Source organism: Symsagittifera roscoffensis, chromosome 7 (assembly GCF_963678635.1).
Source record: "Symsagittifera roscoffensis chromosome 7, txSymRosc1.1, whole genome shotgun sequence".
Lineage (NCBI taxonomy): Eukaryota > Metazoa > Xenacoelomorpha > Acoela > Convolutidae > Symsagittifera > Symsagittifera roscoffensis.
The window spans coordinates 54905075-54924987 of NC_087068.1; the positions used below are offsets into that span (position 1 = coordinate 54905075).

General features: G+C 32.1%; 1 protein-coding gene across 1 annotated transcript in view; it reads right to left on the reverse strand.

Annotated features, from left to right (window-relative positions):
* Positions 1-19913, reverse strand: part of LOC134851132 (uncharacterized) — a 131704-nt gene that overhangs the window by 86415 nt on the left and 25376 nt on the right. The window contains exons 4-8 of the mRNA XM_063867077.1: positions 14320-14485; positions 14030-14199; positions 10265-10413; positions 9434-9798; positions 8191-8396 (exon numbers count right to left, since the gene is read on the reverse strand). Coding sequence (XP_063723147.1) covers positions 8191-8396; positions 9434-9798; positions 10265-10413; positions 14030-14199; positions 14320-14485 — 1056 coding nt within the window. The remainder of the gene's footprint in view (positions 1-8190; positions 8397-9433; positions 9799-10264; positions 10414-14029; positions 14200-14319; positions 14486-19913) is intronic.

Consider the following 19913-nt stretch of genomic DNA (forward strand, 5'->3'; position numbering starts at 1 on the left):
CACGAAACCAATCTTAAACATAAACCAAATAGCACCAAAAACACCAAATTTTAGTTTCAGCACAAGAATATTAGATTTCACAACAAAAACTAAAACTAAAACACTAATACATCCATTTTATATTGCAAAAACAGGTTTCATATGACAGCCTAAGCTTTAGAAATTTGATTTCTACCAGCTAAATTTCTAGGTTTTAATCTAGTTTTCAGATATAGGATCAAACGTTTCAGTTGAAATAAGTATAGCTTCCGGTCAAAAATTTAAGTTTCTGTGAACGGAGTCGGGTAAAACAGCAAAAGATGGAATGATGAAACTCAAATTTGGATACCAGAAGTCAAAAATCTGGTCTTAAACGGTAAGTTGTTTTTTAGTTTCATGTTTCAGACCACAAAAATTGAGTTTTTGGTCTCAAAATTGAGCTCCGAACGTCGAATTTTGACTTTTCAGAGAAAACTGACGGTGTTGAAACCCCCCAAACCAGTTTCAAAGTTCCTAAGACTGAATTTGGTTTCTAAGGCCTACGTTACAGAATTGGTGTTTTTGGTTTCAGACACACAAATATTACATCCCAAGTCAAAATTTTGTAAAATATAGGTAGATAGTAGTAAATATTAATGCACTAAACATTTTTTAAACTCAAAAAAACTTCAAGGAGGTGCTAATTTGAGCCCTCAAATTTATAGTTTCAGGCAACTAAAAGCAATGTTTTAGGCAAAAAATCTCATTTTTTTGGCAATTTTACTGCTGGAATAGAAATATATTAGAGATACCAACCTAGATTTTCAAATTCAAAGCTCTAAAACCAAATGATGATAACATAGTTTCAGTTCTAGAAATCATAGTTTCAGCCCCAAAAGCTGAGGTTTCCGCAAACAAACTTGTGATTTTGATGTTAGAAACATGTTTTTAATTCTAATATACACTAGAGCAGCTATCAAAAACCATTTTTTTTTAGAGGGTTTCAGGTTTGAGATTTTAAAAACAAGGTCCAGAATAACAAAAAATTAGTTTTTCTCAAATTTTTGCGCATGATAAAGATTAAACAAGGTATACTAAAGCCCTTAGAAAAATTTAAAGATCAAAAACTCAACTTCAGCGACCATAGTTTCAGGTTTCAGATTATAGTTTCAGTAATTTTTATAAAAAAATTTTTATAAAAAAATTTTATAAAAAAAAAGTACGGTTTTAAGCCAGTGATTACCGCAGAAAGTATATGATTATATTGCTTATCACAACAAAGACACCAATAAACTTCCTGCAAATAAAGTTTCAGTTTTAACTAGGGTTTCAGCACTCAAAAACTTTTTAAAATTCCAAAAAAAATTGAAACAATTTTTATCCAAATTTTTTTTGATTTGTTTTCTCATTGCAATATCAATAACTTTAGTTAGTAATCAACAAATCCTAGGAAACTTTCAATTTTTCTAGTACACACTAATCATCTAACTAACTTAGCTTAAGAAAAACAAAAAAGATCACTGTCAAAAAATAATGTCAACACAAAATAAAATCGAAGTTAGTATTTTAAAATTGCAGCTGAAAGTAGGAAGTAAAATTACTAGAATTCTTTGGTACATTTCTAACACCGGAAGAGCTCAAATAAGCAATTTATCGAAACGGTTTAATGAAGATGAACATGAACTATATTTCAATTTCCGAAGAAACACTCCCGAAATAGGCATAATTATCCAAGAAAAAAAAACATTCCAGACAACATAATATATACCAGAAGAACAATAAATTTCTTCGCTCTCGATTACTTTCTAAGTTAACTCTAGTACATCGATTCCATTTGAAACCAAAAAAAAATTAACAATTGATTCAAGCTGTTTTAAAAAAATTTAGGAACGAAAAAAAAACAAAAAAAAAACAAAAATAAAAATGGCAAGAATAGTCGCATATCCAGACTTAGCTCTCCAAAAAAATTCAAACTTAGACTCAAATGAAGAGGCAGGGGATGTTTTATAATATAAGAGAGAACTATTAATTTCACGACGCATATGATAACAGACAATGAGCTTTATTCGGTTCAATAATATGAGTTACGGCCTCCCAAAAAATGAGGGAAAGAAACGTTATAGATAAAAGGTCATCAATGTGTATAAAATTTTTTTTTAAAAAACAAAAAAAAAATCAATCCTGTTATGCTTAAGAATCTTACCGAGTCAAAATAACTCTTTTAAAAGATTCAATCGGCAAAATGTTTGAAAGAAAAATACGGTTGAAAACGCATTCATGTTTTAACAGGAAACAGAAAAAATTGTTTTTCCCATTTGTTGTATACTATATCAAAGCATGAGTGATCCACCTAATTTGTTTACAAATCTTTAATTTATAACATATTTTATGACCATGCGAGTGATTAGATTTTTTAAAAAAAAATTCAAACGATATTTTTTCCTGCGTTTCTGTGTGTGATCTTTTCTAAAACTTCCTGAAACAGTTCAAATTGGTTGAGAATGTATACCTGCAAAAAGAACAAATTTTTTTTCAATGAACATTTAGGGAACATAAACCATTAAACAGAACTTGTAACGTTCGCTTATTATTTTCGATTTGCAATCAATAAAGCAATGATAAACTGCGGAAGGTCAGGAGCTTAAACTGAATTAAGTTTTGAGTCATTTGCATTTCAAACGCAGGCGGTTTTATGACCAAAAAATTCAGCAAAAAAATTAGTGGAAAAAAATCTTTTCCAATTGCATTCGAAGCGGACAACAAACTTGGGTTGAAACTTTTAATGTATCAACTAGCCAATGTAAAATTGTAGCAAGGCACTTAAGGCGAACAAATTTCTTGCCATCGGAATCCTTTTAGTGCAAATAGAGGAACTGGTTGGTTGATTTTGAAAATCGCCTTGGCACTAAGTTAAAATAAACATACTAGCAAAATAACATTTAAAAGGAAATAATCTCATTTCCCGATGTTCTTAAAATTGCTTCATTGTAAGATTAGTTCATTTACAAAAACGGGCGAACCAAAGTTTTGACCCAACCCGCCGTAGATTTTGGCAAAAACTGATGGTGCTATATGTAGCTTCTATTTATTGGTACCATTTAAGTGATGCCAACGAAAAACAAGGTCGGTGGCTATACATAGACTTCAAGACTCGAATGATACTCGCTCCTCAACATTGTGGACAATTTCAAAAATTTTCCTCCAAAGAGTAAGAACGCGCAAGCATGGCATCATTTAGCATCTAAAAGCTCATGGGATATAAGTTTCCATTAAAACATTTTAAATTTCAATTTGCTCCAAGACTTACCACTTTGGTTAAATTTGATAAAATCACAGATCATTGAGACCTAGTAAAAAGTTGGATATTTTTTTTTAAATTAATTTAATCTCAAACAAAAAGTCCACGTGAGACTTCAGAAAAAATTATTTGTCACCAGTGTAACCATTCATTTTTTCTACAATAAAATAAGCATATTGTTTGATATAGCTGCCATTCAAAAGCTGAATTGAATAGCTGATGAAAGTGTGATATATATCGAGAGGTACTCGAGATACATTTTTCTTAAGACAATATTCTGCCTAGCAATGGATATCAATTTCGTGCTCGTTTATCAATCCTATTTGAAGTCGACCATGTACTTGCAAGAGTGAATATGATTTATATTTTCCCAGAACAATCAACATTGGTTCTTTATTATAAAAAAACTTGATAATTTCAATGGAGGAGCAATCCCAATTGCCCAATTGAAAACACAAGCTCTCAATACTCTCAAATTATCAATGCTTTTGTGAATCAACATGAAACAAAATATATCAATTTGATTTTTCCAATAAAAAGGATAATACTTGTTCAATTGTAACAGTTTTCATAATGATACTCCTTTTTCTAGTTTACTTATTCTCCTTTTTCTATTTTACATATTCTCTTTTTTACTTATTCTCTTTTTTCTACTTTCATAAGTGTTTTTCAAAATTTAATTTTTCAATCGTATTGACAAACTGCACTGTAAGTCTTAAAGACATGTCTAAAAATGACACTTTCTAAAGACATGTCTAATAATGAGTGCACGAAGAAACAATTTCTGTAACCGATGGCTAATCAAAGCATCAACTTTTCTTCACTATTTTTCACTGTGGTGGGTTTGTGAATGACACAAGTATACCCATAACAGAGAAAACACTTAACAAGTAGGACAAAATAATTACCAATTTCGAAATTACTTGTCTGATCAAAGTTACTTTTTTACTTCATTTGTGTACGACACACTATTCCTATTTTATCTGATTCTGCAAGCTACAAAAAACTTACTATTCAAATGATCTCTAACAACGGAGTGCAAACCGGTAAAAAGCTGTAAGCTTTTAAATAAACAAGACAAGGACGAAGTCAGCATAAGAAGGAACAATAAAGGTTCCATTGCATTTATGGTTGTCAGAAGCAGAACCCCAGCAACATGGTTGCGATCAAGATTCGATAATGCCGATTACCACAAACATCAGAACAGGGAGGAATGCGATTAAGTCCAACTGACGTTCCAGAAGTCAAATTGAGAAAAAAACGAATGAATACATCCTGATAGAAGGAACTGAAAGTGACAGAAAGTGCATTGTTCCACAGAAAAAATCAAAGACAACATTTAAATTTTAAGTGTCATTTCATTATCAAACTCTTGCCAAAAAAAATTGATCATTTGAATTAATAACTTCATAACAATGTAATTGTGTGTACCGGACAACTTTATATCTAAAAAGGAGGTGAGTTGTAGTATTGCAAATAGTACACTAACTTATAGTTTAATTTAGTTTTCTAACATTTTAAATATCCTTCCGATTTGAATAATTATTTTAAGATTCGACTCATTTTTTTTTGTTATTTTTGGCCTGGATATTCAAAACAAGTGTGTCGCAAGTTGGGCGGACTGATTTAGTGTTTTGCCATAAAAAGCAGACAGCGCGGCGACAAAGCCCCCAGTTCTTTTGCGATCCTAACAAAAAATTTTGAATTTTTAGTTATTAAGGCAGATGCAACACTGATAAATTGCCCTAATCTTTTCAATTATTGATTTTTTTTTGCAAAAAAAAATCAATAAGTTGCAAATGTCAATTTTATCAAGAGTATGAGGAAGAGGGGGAAAATGAAGTTTGAAGCCTAGAATGCAGGTGCAGATTTGTCTCAGCCAAATAGGTGAGAAATAAATCAATCTGAAACTTCAGAATTTTTATTTTTCTCAGTCGAGTAGAATGATTTTCCTTTTTTATAAAAAAATTTAAAAAAAAACAAAAAGTACTTTTGAAAACATAACATTCCAGAATTGACAGAGGTAATATTTTAATGTTTTCCTTTAATTTAAATAAATGTAACAAATCAAAAAAACCCCAAACCTATTTTGGTATTTAAGACAATTGTTCATCCATTTATAACTAATCTATATTTATTTAATCATCCTTTTTATTTATCTGTTTTTTAACAATATCATTTTAACTCGCGCAAGCATGGCATCATTTAGCATCTAAAAGCTCATGGGATATAAGTTTCCATTAAAACATTTTAAATTTCAATTTGCTCAAAGACTTACCACTTTGGTTAAATTTGTTAAAATCACAGATCATTGAGACCTAGTAAAAAGTTGGATATTTTTTTTTAAATTAATTTAATCTCAAACAAAAAGTCCACGTGAGACTTCAGAAAAAATTATTTGTCACCAGTGTAACCATTCATTTTTTCTACAATAAAATAAGCATATTGTTTGATATAGCTGCCATTCAAAAGCTGAATTGAATAGCTGATGAAAGTGTGATATATATCGAGAGGTACTCGAGATACATTTTTCTTAAGACAATATTCTGCCTAGCAATGGATATCAATTTCGTGCTCGTTTATCAATCCTATTTGAAGTCGACCATGTACTTGCAAGAGTGAATATGATTTATATTTTCCCAGAACAATCAAGATTGGTTCTTTATTATAAAAAACTTGATAATTTCAATGGAGGAGCAATCCCAATTGCCCAATTGATAACACAAGCTCTCAAAACTCTCAAATTATCAATGCTTTTGTGAATCAACATGAAACAAAATATATCAATTTGATTTTTCCAATAAAAAGGTTAATACTTGTTCAATTGTAACAGTTTTCATAATTATACTCCTTTTTCTAGTTTACTTATTCTCCTTTTTCTATTTTACATATTCTCTTTTTTACTTATTCTCTTTTTTCTGCTTTCAAGTGTTTTTCAAAGTTTAATTTTTCAATCGTATTGACAAACTGCATTGTAAGTCTTAAAGACATGTCTAAAAATGACACTTTCTAAAGACATGTCTAATAATGAGTGCACGAAGAAACAATTTCTGTAACCGATGGCTAATCAAAGCATCAACTTTTCTTCACTATTTTTCACTGTGGTGGGTTTGTGAATGAAACAAGTATACCCATAACAGAGAAAACACTTAACAAGTAGGACAAAATAATTACCAATTTCGAAATTACTTGTCTGATAAAAATTACTTTTTTACTTCATTTGTGTACGACACACAATTCCTATTTTATCTGATTCTGTAAGCTACAAAAAACTTACTATTCAAATGATCTCTAACAACGGAGTGCAAACCGGTAAAAAGCTGTAAGCTTTTAAATAAACAAGACAAGGACGAAGTCAGCATAAGAAGGAACAATAAAGGTTCCATTGCATTTATGATTGTCAGAAGCAGAACCCCAGCAACATGGTTGCGATCAAGATTCGATAATGCCGATTACCACAAACATCAGAACAGGGAGGACTGCGATTAAGTCCAATTGACATTCCAGAAGTCAAATTGAGAAAAAAACGAATGAATACATCCTGATAGAAGGAACTGAAAGTGACAGAAAGTGCATTGTTCCACAGAAAAAATCAAAGACAACATTTAAATTTTAAGTGTCATTTCATTATCAAACTCTTGCCAAAAAAAATTGATCATTTGAATTAATAACTTCATTACAATGTAATTGTGTGTACCGGACAACTTTATATCTAAAAAGGGGGTGAGTTGTAGTATTGCAAATAGTACACTAACTTATAGTTTAATTTAGTTTTCTAACATTTTAAATATCCTTCCGATTTGAATAATTATTTTAAGATTCGACCTATTTTTTTTTGTTACTTTTGGCCTGGATATTCAAAACAAGTGTGTCGCAAGTTGGGCGGACTGATTTAGTGTTTTGCCATAAAAAACAGACAGCGCGGCGACAAAGCCCCCAGTTCTTTTGCGATCCTAACAAAAAATTTTGAATTTTTAGTTATTAAGGCAGATGCAACACTGATAAATTGCCCTAATCTTTTCAAATATTGATTTTTTTTTGCAAAAAAAATCAATAAGTTGCAAATGTCAATTTTATCAAGAGTATGAGGAAGAGGGGGAAAATGAAGTTTGAAGCCTAGACTGCAGGTGCAGATTTGTCTCAGCCAAATAGGTGAGAAATAAATCAATCTGAAACTTCAGAATTTTTATTTTTCTCAGTCGAGTAGAATGATTTTCCCTTTTTTATAAAAAAATTTTTTAAAAAAAAGTACTTTTGAAAACATAACATTCCAGAATTGACAGAGGTAATATTTTAATGTTTTCCTTTAATTTAAATAAATGTAACTTAATCTAAAAACCCCAAACCTATTTTGGTATTTAAGACAATTGTTCATCCATTTATAACTAATCTATACTTATTTAATCATCCTTTTTATTTATCTGTTTTTTAACAATATCATTTTAACTCTAGGACCAGATCGACTATGATCTATGATATAATTTAACTGAGGCTTATAATTTTAGTTACTAATTGAAACCAAGAGATCTATCAATCGAACCCAACGTTACTTTTAGTAAAGAAGCTTATTTGTCATAATTGATTTGTTGCTAGGATCGAGATTTATCACTTTGTACTTTGTATGGCGTGTGGAATGATGATTTTCAAAAAAAAATATTAAATTTCAATTTTTTTCATTTTATTTTTTTTGCATTTAATTTTTTCATGTTGTTTTTCGAGCCATATACCTTGAAAGGCACTCGGAATTTTTAGGGCTTTTTGTGGCAAACCTTTTTGAAATGAAATTTGAAATAAATTTTACATTGCACTGCACTAGTTTCAGATGCGTAGTATAAAATCATAATCCAACCTTCACCCCTCAAAATTATACTGAATCTCAGTACAGGGTGGGTGGAGGGGTGTATTTTTTGAGTCAATTTTCAAATTCTGCCAACCTGTAAGACTACATCACTTTCTTTCTCCCCCGAATCTTCTTCCAGCGCATCAGCTGCTTGCTCAATTTCCTGTTGGCTCAAGTAGTTGCAAGCTGTACTGGGGTTCTGTACTATCAGTCGGGCACAGTGGGCTCTGTAAAGCGGGTTGGCACAGGTGTTTTTCAGCATCTTGTGGGTCGGTTGAATCAAAAAAGTGCTCAGCATTCCTGCAACAAAAATTACAAAAATTCACAATAAAAAATTGTATTATCTTAACAAAAAAATCATTTGTAAAATTTGTAAAATAATTTTGTATTAGATTTTAAACGGAATCAGACTCAAGGCTTGTACTCAAGATTATCTATCAAAAATAAAAACTATTCAAAAATTTTTTCATTGGACACATTTCTGTTGACATGGCTGAGAAAAAATTCCCCGACCCGTCATCTCGATTAGAAATAATGAACTGTTGGTATTTTTTTAATGTAGACTGGAACGGTAACTTTCCAAATGGCATAATTCGCAATTGGCAAAAAAATGAAACTTTTCCCAAAAATGTCAAGTTTTCATTGTATTTCAAACGTTTTTTTTTATTCAATTTCGAATTCTAACATTTTGTCAGGAAGGAAAACATGAGAACAAAATTAGGAATTAATTGTTTCCAAACAAATGTTAAGCGACAATTGACCACAAGAAGCTTAACAATAACAGCAAGCTTATGCTTTTCGCTTTTTATTTTCCAATTTTTTCAAGATAAAATGTCAATCAGCGTTTGAATTGACAACTTGACCAATTTTCGCTCATTGCTCGCGAAAAAGTTTATTTCGTTTTTTTCTAAATGCAACTATTGCATGAAATTTATGCCATTTGGGAAATTTTTCTTTTTTATTCCATTTGGGAGTTATGCCATTTGAGACGTAACCGTCTAGAACTTGTCAACGATACCAGTTCCAGTTTACTTTCAATATCAAAAAAAAATCTAAATTGGTTGATATCTGTGCAATAAGCACAGTATAGCGTTGCGGGCTTAGGGTAGCAATAGTGTCCATTCTTTTTTATGGTTGATTTTTTCCAACCATTTTTACGTGTATTTCACATTTAATAAACTCAATATTAGTGAACGAGCTTGTAAGTTGTGAGATTTTCTGGCGCAATAATTTAATATTGAACAGCACTTTGAACAGTACAGAATTTTTTAAGAGCAACTCGAGTTATTTTTCATTTATTGATCACTTGCTTTCAGTCTAAACTGAAGTAAACCAACCTGAAGTTTGAAAAATAGTGACCAACTTCTGCTTGGCGTGAACAAACATCTCCAAACAGGGATGACCACTTAGCAGAATGTTTCCTGACACCATAACACTCTTGTTGAACAAATCCATAACAACACATCCGAAGCCTCCGCTGCTTTCGGCTAACACCAACCCTTTTCCGTAATTGAACAACTGTGTTAAAGTTAAGTGTTGTCTCTTGGATATTTTCGAACTCGCGTTACTGCTTGTGATGCTTGCGTTACTTCGGATGCTTAGTTGAAGTTGACTTTCGTCAACTGATTTCAAGTTGACTTCGTCTAAACTGGATTCGTTGTTGGGAAGAACTGCAACTCCGTTTGGTATGTTTAGACCGTTTCTATAAAAACAAAGATTCCGATATATGCTATATATTGTATCATTAGTTTTGAATTTCTGTATACTTAGAAAACAAATCAGAAAGAAATCAAATGCTAAACAGGGAGACCAAAAAAAGATTCGTCATAGCAGTAAGAAAGTTTTGCCTCTATGCCTGAACAGGAATTTTTGCTTTCCATTGATATTACAATATTGAAGTATTGATTTCCAGTAATTTTGCAGTAATTATCATTATTATTTTTAATTTTCGCCGGTAAAATGTATATTTTAAAAAGTAAGCACTAAAAAATTATTCGGCCATCTTTGGTTTGGGCCACATTTGAAATTTAATGTTAGTATAAATTATAAATTTTGCATTTGAAGTTTGGTGACCGAAGTTTTCCTGTGGAGGGGGAAGGAGGGGCGGGGTGGGGGGGGGGGGTGGTTCTGGGAGATTGTTTACATGGGTCAAATTGAATGGGTGTTACCGTTTTGATTCAGCCGCTTCTGTTGTCGCCTGTTCTGCTGTCTTCTCTATGTTCTCCAACACTAGTCCCTTGAAACAGTACGCTCTCTCTGTTTCATAGGACTCCACATTCACAATCCACACAATTGCATCTGGACCAGCACACACTGCCTGAAAATATTTACAATGCATAATAAATGTTCCGCTTTTTCTTCGAAAGTAGGAGCAACTATAATTGGTAGTTAAAATGAAAGAAGTAGTTAAAATTGGTAGTTAAATTGAAACATTGTCTTTTTAGGCCTATAGAGTAATGCTCGACTTTTTTTTAAAAAAGGCAAATTTTCAACTTTTTTCTTTCAAAATAATCCCCCACAAGCTACGTAAAACACAAAGTTATATAATTTGCATTCAGCAAAGTATTTTTTAGACCAAACAGCATGCCTCAATTCAATGTAAAACAATTACTTAAATGAATAGATCTCCGCTTAAAGAACCCAAAATCTCTTTAAATCTCAGCTTAAAGAATATCGCGTTAAAGAACCCAAATAAGTCAATTGGCAATCTGAGCCCCCAAAATTTTACAAAAAAATTATCATAGGTGAAATATCTCTAAATATTTTTTTGAGCTCTAGATAACCATACTTTTCAAAATCATACCAATCACACCATTAAAAAATGCAATTTAACCGTATAAATAAAGCTTATACTGTGTCCACTTTCAAGCGTTAATACTTGAGTTAATTAACTTATGACATTAGTATCAATCTTACTAAAATTGAGAGAAAATTCTATCCTAATTTACTAAAATTTAATCAATCTCTCTCCTTTTCAAAACAAATTTTAATCAACTATACAACAGTTCAATCAATTTTAATCGATTATTAAACCATCTTTTTTTTCCATGTACTGTAACCAGCCGATAATAATTGAAAACAATCTTTTTTGTTTGCACATTTTGTCTTCGATCTGGCATCTGAATTACCTATATTTTAAGCGTTTCGCGGCTGGTTTCTGTAAAAAGTGCCAAAATTGTTTCAGTAGTTTTCAAATCAATTCAAGCTTATCACGTTACGTTTTCAATATACCAGTTCTTCTGAATTAAATTTGTTTCATGATGCAACGTCGTAGCTTTTTAACCACTAAAATGCCAGCACTTTGTTTTAGCTTCAAATTTTTTTCGGAAAAATTATTTTTCAACGACTGCGGGAATTTTTAAGTAATATAACGGGATGGATGTCTATAACACTTTTTTTTATGGAAATTTTCTGCGTTCTGATAAACCAAAGTCTAACAACACATCCAACTTTGGAGTTTTTGTTATTGACAAAAAAAACATTAACTCAAGGATATAATTGAAATACACTTTGAATTGACAGAATTTTGACAAAATCAGGGAAAATCACCTATTATAGTAGATGATAAGAGATTTTCTGAAAAACTATAAGCGCCATGCTGAAAACAGAACAGTTTATTTCTTGTCAGCAAGCGTTAGGTGGACCATCAGGGCTACCTCAGTTCTAATTGAAACAATTTTCGAGAGTGTTTTAAACAGTGTTTGAATAAGCGCATGCTTTTGTTTGTAGATTTGCGTTAGAGTCACTAAGCCGATGAAAAAAGGGCCAAAATATTTTGGGCCGAAAAAAACTTTTAATCAAAACGAAAAACCGAAACAGAAAATACGAATTCAAAACAAGAAAAAAAATTGTAGGAGTAACTCAAACACTAAAAGCAACATGAAAAAAAACTTAGCGAAAAAACAGCGAAAAAAAACAAAACCAGCTTAGTTGTGTTTCGAGTCCTATTTAGCCATGTGTTTTTTTTCGATTTATGTTATGCTAAGAAGGATGCAAGCAAGTCATGCCTGAGAAAAAGTATGATAGAACAAAAATAAAGAAAAGCATCCTCACCCCAATTGCTGCCCCATTAGTGTATTCTTCTTGCTTCGCAATTTTTTTTAACTTAAAAGTTCTAAGGGTTGGTAGGTTTTAAGGAAAAGGTGGAAGAACTTTTTCATAGCTTTTTTGGTGTAATCTCTAAGACTGTCTAACTAGTGATATCTTATGCGATTTACTGGCAATGTTTAGAAAAAGGACACATTAATTATGCCAAAATAGTCAAAATGTTTTCTATCAGACCCCCATAGTTTACAAAAAACGATTCAGATGAAAATATGTTTTTTCTATGATCATCCAATGAGTGACCAAAACTCCTAATTATTCAACTTCAATTTATGGGAAAAAGCTAAAAATACAAGCTTTCTACAGGTCCATACACCAAAAAAAATGTAAAAAAATGAGTTTATTTAGCAGTTTTCTTGGGAAATTGGGAATGTGTGACAGACAGTTTTTCGATAAAAATATTCATTCGTTTTTTCCATAGATGAAAACAATAAACAATTTTTTTGCTGCGCTTTACATTAATTGTGTTATGCCTTAAAGGAAAAACAACCTCGAACTCTATAGTTGAAATGGCAAAACTATTCCCACAAACTTGCATACCGAGATATCCATGTCATTTAAACCAACTGCATTTTTATGATAAAATTTTTGTTTTGTTTTTGTGGGTCGCTGTTTTTGAGAATAGTCTTGATTGAGCTAATGGTCTATTTGTTTGAGCAAATCTTGGCTTATACTATTTCTATTGACAGTTCTTACTTCACTGAAAAATACTTTTTCTGAACTTTGTTTTTTCAAAAACGACATTTTTCAATAAATTTCTTGAAATTTTTTTGTGCTTAAGAGTTTTTTGAAAACTGTATCTCTGAGTGGAGAACTTTTAAACGGACACAATGACTGATTTTTCTCGATTTTGATTGTTGTAAGAAAAAATTCTTACAAAACAGATTTCATAGGTGAAAGTTGTTTGCAAGCACTTTTTCGATGCAAAACAAAACTTGAAAAATTACTCATTGAAGAAAAAATACTAAATTGAATAAAAAATACTTATGCGTGATGAAAAACGGCAACTAACCATTTGAAAATACGTAAAAACAACTTGAGAGGATTTCTCAAGATTTTAACTTTATAAGAAAAAAAGGGCTTGTACAAATTACATTAAAGGAACGTTTTTGATAATTTTTTTTCCATAACAGCATCATGGACTCGCATAGACTAGCATGATGAATATTTTTTTCAATGAAAGTCAAACCGGGTCAGTGTCCCAAAAAATGGTACAAATACAGAAAAATCTGAACTTTTGCCTTCATGTTTTTGAAGAAAAACGGCGATAACCCTAAAATGAAGGGCTTTTTAAATATACTTATAGGAATCAATAAGATTTTTTCAGAAAAACTTCAAAACCTAACAACCACATGCTAGAATTTTTTGAGCAATTTCTTACAAATTCGAGAAGTTGTCGAGGAGAGCGGTAGAATCTCGAAAAATTTCAGAAAGTTAATCAAAAATATTGTCAAAGCGTTCCTGAAATCCATGCCACAATTAGACACAAAAAACTGCATGATTAAAAAAACTTTTTCAAAACTGCGTTTTTTGGGGTCCCCTTTTGAAAAATTTTAATTTTAGACCAGCTCTGCTCAAGTGGCTGTTGAAGAGATCCGATCCCTTTTCCCAAGATTGTGATACTCTCATCTGTTCTGAGGCTGTCAATTTTTTTTTAGAAATAGCGTCAGCTTTCTTCAATTCCTTCCTTACTTTCAATAGAGAATTTTTATCCTTACGAAATTGCAAAAATGACTTTCATTATAGTTCAGCCATTCAGATGATTGAAAAAAAAATGAAAATTGAGTTTCAAAATGTAAATTTTTCGAGAGAAAATTTGATATCAATACCTTCAAGTAAGTCTCTCGCACAGCTTCTGAGAGGAAGGTGGCATTTTTGTCCACCACTTTCAGCACAGCCCCGAAGTGCCCGTTCTTGTCGAGGGGGATCTCCCGGAACACTTGTCGGCTGACATTGGACAGGGCGATTGTAGTGTAGGTCGAAACAAGCAATATAGGCGCTGCAAACGACAAAATCCTTTATAATGTTGAGGCATTGACAAAGAAGCTGAGGTGAGGATAAAAAATCATCTATTTAGGTCAGAAACTTTGGTCAAAAATAAATAGGTTGTAGTGCGAACCAAGGAAGTCAATCTGGACGACAGTTGAGCTGAGTTTGAATAGCTGTTGACATGTTCCAGTCAAGAGACTCTTGCTTTGAACTCTAGTAACTGTCACCACACCGCTCTCATCCCCCGTGAACAAATCTCTGTCTGTGGCCCAACACATGTACGTGATTTTTCCACCCTGCAAAAGGTAACAATAATTGATCCAAAAGTTTCATAACGAGGTCAAACTGTGCACTGGATAGGCGCACCGTTTGGTGTGTGTAGCTCATTGAAATACAGAGGCAAATCTTTAAATACGTTGCAAATTTTAAGTGTATACCATTTAAAATTTTTCCGTGAATAACGCGCAGAAATATCGTGCAAGGTAAAGTTTGTCGGAACATTAATTGTGACGCGGATTCTAAAAGGTTGCTCTAGATTCCGCAAGTTTCAGCGATTTTCACAAAATCCTAGCGGTTTCTGCAAAGTTATAGAATTCCGCAAAGTTATAATATAGTAATGTTTATGGAATTTGCAATTTATTATGAACTCTGTAAATTTTGTTGCGGATTTTGCGAATACGACTGCTTTTGGGGCGATTTTTCAGCGATAGAGTCGTCAAAGAAACTTTATTGTGGAACTCAAAACAGCAAATAGAATAGTAAATTATCCCTCTCGCAGAATTCTGTTTTTAACCTGTTGCAGAATCCGCTCACATCTCACAAAAATATGTTTTTATGTTTCGTGACATCGTAATGTATATTGCTAAGGCGACATTTGAAAACTGGTGAAGCTCAATCGATTCTCAAAGTTACAAACTCAAATAAACCTTTATTTTTCAATTTATTGCTTCAAAATGAACAAAAAACATTTCTCAAAAAATTAACTAAATTGCCAAAAGTTGATGTCGAGGCTACAAAAAAACTATGCAGTTAGAATGCATCGTTCATTAGTAAATAAAGCCTCAGGCAAAAAATCCAAATGCTGAGTGGCTACGACCTTTGATTCAGCTAACTTGAATTCAGTAAAAGCGAATTCAGACTCAAGAAGTCATCATCGGATTGGGTGAAAAAACAAATTTTATTTTAACGACCTTTCAGCCATGATTTGAACGACAAAACACCGAAACATTTTCTGTGTCAATTAAAATTGGCGCAAACTTTGAGTCACATTTCGAAGGATTCACGCCAGCAAGCAGGCTTATAAAAAACTTATTACTCGAGTTCAGCCGCAAAAGTGTGTTTTATTCAACAAATACAATTTCAAGTTTTTTTCAGTGGCTTTTTGTGACTCAAACCTTAGGCAAACAAAATCAAAAATTTCTGACAAAAAATGAGTGTCAAATTTTCTACATTTTTGTGATTTATAATTTTTTTCCCACTTTTGGTTGACAGCTGTTATCGAATGCATCAAATAAGGCCAAAAACGCCGGAGTTCTAGGCTTTTTATCATAACAATCAAAACGGCAACAAATACAAAAACTGAGACAGTTTGCAAAAAAAACACCGAGACAATTTTTTTGTAAAAGTTGTCTAACATTGTTGTCCAATCTTTCTGTTATAAATGCACAGAAACTGGAAGTTTTTTTCATAGTTTTTATTGAGGGATGAGAAAACGAAACGACAAAATTGCATAGCAGGAATTGGTCCGTGAAAATTTCAACCTGGTACATAGAACATTCGACCCAAACTTGTAGTTTTTATTAGCCATTCTATATTACAAATTTGAGCAATCTATCAAGACGCAAACATCTCAATTAATCAATTAATCTTGGAGCGCGCAAAAAATACTCTTCATCAGATAACTCTGTAATTTCAAAAGACAAACAATGAATTACTACACTTTTACAAAAAAAGCGAATTGAGCTGATAATTGTTTGTCTCTGATCAGGATTTGAACCTGGTCTTTCCTCGAGCGGGACCGTAGCCTTTCAACGCTAGTTTGCTGATAGTTTGCCAATTTTTTTTCATTTTAGTTCCTCCTATTGCCCCGGTAAAAAAATTGCGATTTCTCCAAGGAATCTGATGTAGATTAAACTTTTACTTTTTTGACTTTCCGTGCTTGGAAACAATGCACAATGACACAAACCCGAGGCTCATTTGATGTCAATTGTTAGATATTGTCTTTTTCCTGGCCAAATCTGCGTTAAATTGAAATTTTGGTGCGGCTCGTTAAAGTTGGCCTAAGCTAGGGCGCTTTGGGCCGTTGTCTAAAACTGTGGCGCCAAAAAAACTACGACTAGTTTTTTTTTGTACAGTTTCTGTGATTTCTAAACTTCAAACAGGGTAAACCCTGATTGTCAAGACAGTTTAGTGTTCACCATGAAAAAACTGAATCTCAAATAATTATGAAAAAATCATAATGCTAATTGCATTTTTTTTCGTTTTTCGAAAAAATTACATCTCCTCTCACGTCCATTTTGAAGTAAAAAGGATATGTTTCATATTTAAAAGCACAGTGTTTAAAGTAGTTGGTGTACCTCAACTTAATTTGCAGTTTTGTTTTGTAGCTCCTAGAGTATGCTGCGCTAATCGCGATTGTAATAAAAAAACAATAATTTCACTCCATTTTTATCCCAAATTCAAGAAAAGGTTAGCATGTGCGTTCGTTTTTGTGTTTGTCAGTCATGGGCGTTCGTAATTGGTGAACATTACAAAACCTCCTGACAAAAAGGAGGCTATATAAATGCTAGAAGCTAGTTCGAGGAAAGAAACCAGACGCAATCAAATCTATTCGGTCACCATCTTCCATTACCTTTTCGGTCACTCGTTCGAATTCGTACAGAGTCGAGTAAAAAATACCATCTTTTTAAAAATTATGAATACGTTTGACAAAAACGATGTTTTTAAAAATTAAATCGTTAGAAAAGAGAAAAAAATGGTTTTCAAAATACATGTTGTAGACGAAGAATCGAAAAACAAATGAAGAACACAGTCGAAAAAACTTAAAAGTTGGGTAATTATATTCGAAACTGGAAGTTGTTGTTGCAAAGTTGTTGTTGCATTTCCTTCAGCCACTAGCTTAACTGTAATATGGTGTAAGTTCAAAAGTGTGCAAAAAATTAGTGGCACCTGGTTTGCGTTTGAAAATAAAACTTAATTCAAATCTAAACTTTTTCTCAGCTTATTTGAGAAAAACAAAGTGAAAGTTTGCAAAAAAAATTTCGACGAGTACGGACGAAAATGATACAACTGAGGAGACAGTGAACGTTTTCAAGGAATATTTGCAACTCAATCTGGATACGGCGTATTCGGCACGCCACCTTTACCACAAGGACTTTGGAAGAAAAATGCCTTCCTCATATGCAAGTTATTACAATTTGAGTACAAAATTTGTGCACCGAGCACGTAAGCTTCGGAAAAAACAGTAGCAACCAAAAAATTGAAATATCTGTTTAAAATGAGCGTCTTCTAGAAAGCGAAACAGAGATTTAATAAGCAGCACAAAATTTGAAGATGATCACCAGCTCGCACCATTGCGTGGTACACGTATTAATACGCCAGCAGTCAAAAGCTACTGGAACTGATTTTGTGAATGTGCACGATGCAAAAAACTTGGCTAAGTTAGAAGCACTCAAACGAACAGAGCGATCAATTGGATGTACAAGAAATTTCGCCGGAATATAAAAGGCAGCGCGTAAAAAATATTGAGTTTATAGAATCTAAAAATTGAAAAACTCTCAGATGACATTTTTTTTCTTTCTTAAACATTAATTACCAACTGATAACTGGTTTTTGTGGGAGATGAGTACAAATAAAAAAAAACAATGATAAAATTTTGTCCAAAAAATTTTCTTTGTCAAACCAAAAGATAAAAATCATCGATAACTGTGAATCATGTTTGAACCCTGATTATGATTGAATTACGTTCTCTTTTTTTTTGATACGATGGAAAAATTATAAGCAAAAAAAGTTTTAAAAAAATAAATCAATTAAATTATTTAAGTTGCCTGAGGGGCCCCAAGTTGGGAACTATCGGATTGAAGATTGGCAATGGAAAAAAAATTGAAAAAAAAAATTGAAAAATGGAAAAATAATTGTTTTCAAAATACATGATCTCAACCACCAAAAATTTATGAGATGGAAGTTATCTTCGATCGTTTGGAATGAAAAATACCAGTGATTTGCCTCACTAAGACGTGGTTATCTGAAATAACCTCTAAAATTAACTTTAATTCAATACCCTAGAAAAAATTGAAAAACTGACTTGACTCGAAAGAAGTGGAAGTCTGACTCTTTTTGTACAGAAGGGAATCGAAGCAAAGCAGAAGCCAGGACAATTTGATACTTATCGCATCATACTGTATATAAAAAATACAGATGAAAAACTTTAGAACAGTTGTCTAAGTAATATCAAAAACTGTTACAGACAAAACTCGTAACCAATTAGAAAACCATTTTGACAGTTTTCTTCACAATAATTTAAATCACAATAATGTGAATCTACGAAACAATCTAACCGACCAAATTTCATTATACACAAACGAAAATATAGCGAAAAATCATTTTTTAGCCATGCTTGCTACATAATTTGAAATAACATATAACCATAAAAAAACCTGTTTGATAAAAAAAATAATAACCGAAAAAAGGTTTATAGGAAAAATCACAATAATTTGATTCTACGAAACAAACTAACTGGCCAAAGCTTAAAATACAAAAACGGAAAACTAGTGAAGAATCTTGCTTTGAACCATGCTTTTTACATAATTTGAAATAACATATAACCATAAAATACCCTATTTGATAAAATCTCAAAGGATAATAAATGCCGTTCATATATCAAAAACAAAGTATGACTCGGACTGCTATGACATCAATTAATTTTCAGTAAAATACATGAAAAAAAGACTAGCTGATCCACTTGATATAAATTTCATTAATTTTTTCGCACATGGTCGAAACCGCAAAAACTGTAACAATTCATCAAAGCGGCGTAAAAAAAGTGCCGGAAAATTTTAGACCAAGTTACCTTTCACGAAATATTGGAAAAATTTTTGAATGACTAACATTCAATCTCATGAACCAGTTCGTTTGAAAATCAGACTTGCTGTCAGCTGTCACAAAAATAATTCGAGAAATGAGGCGCATTAGCTAACTTATCGCCCATAAAAATACTAAATTTGAAACAAAAAAAAGTCATTCATTTTCATTGCCCTTTTATACATTTGAAAAAGCATTTGATACGATCAATCTTTCCATTTTTCACGAGTACCTAAAAACAAGATTTTAAAATAGTTTTTAACAGATTGGACGCAGTATAGAGAAACCAAAAATTACAAAACTTTTCTAGTTTTTGTAGAAGTGGGAGTGCTGCCAGGCACAACTCTAGGTCCAGCGGTTTTACACTGCTTTATGTAACTGATTTCTTTGTCGACAGAAACACTTAAAAAACTAACTTACCTCTTCATGCAGACGATATAGTCATTCAAACTAGAGAAAAAAGCCTGGAGTTAACAAAGGTACATCAAGCAGTCATGAATAAGACCAATATATGGTTGAATCTAGAACCAACAAACTTAACAGAATGGTGACAAAATTAAAACAATCAACTTTGAACAAAAAACAGTAGCCTGGTAAACATCAAAGACGGTTTTTCAAGATACAACGAGGTACTTAGGAGTACAA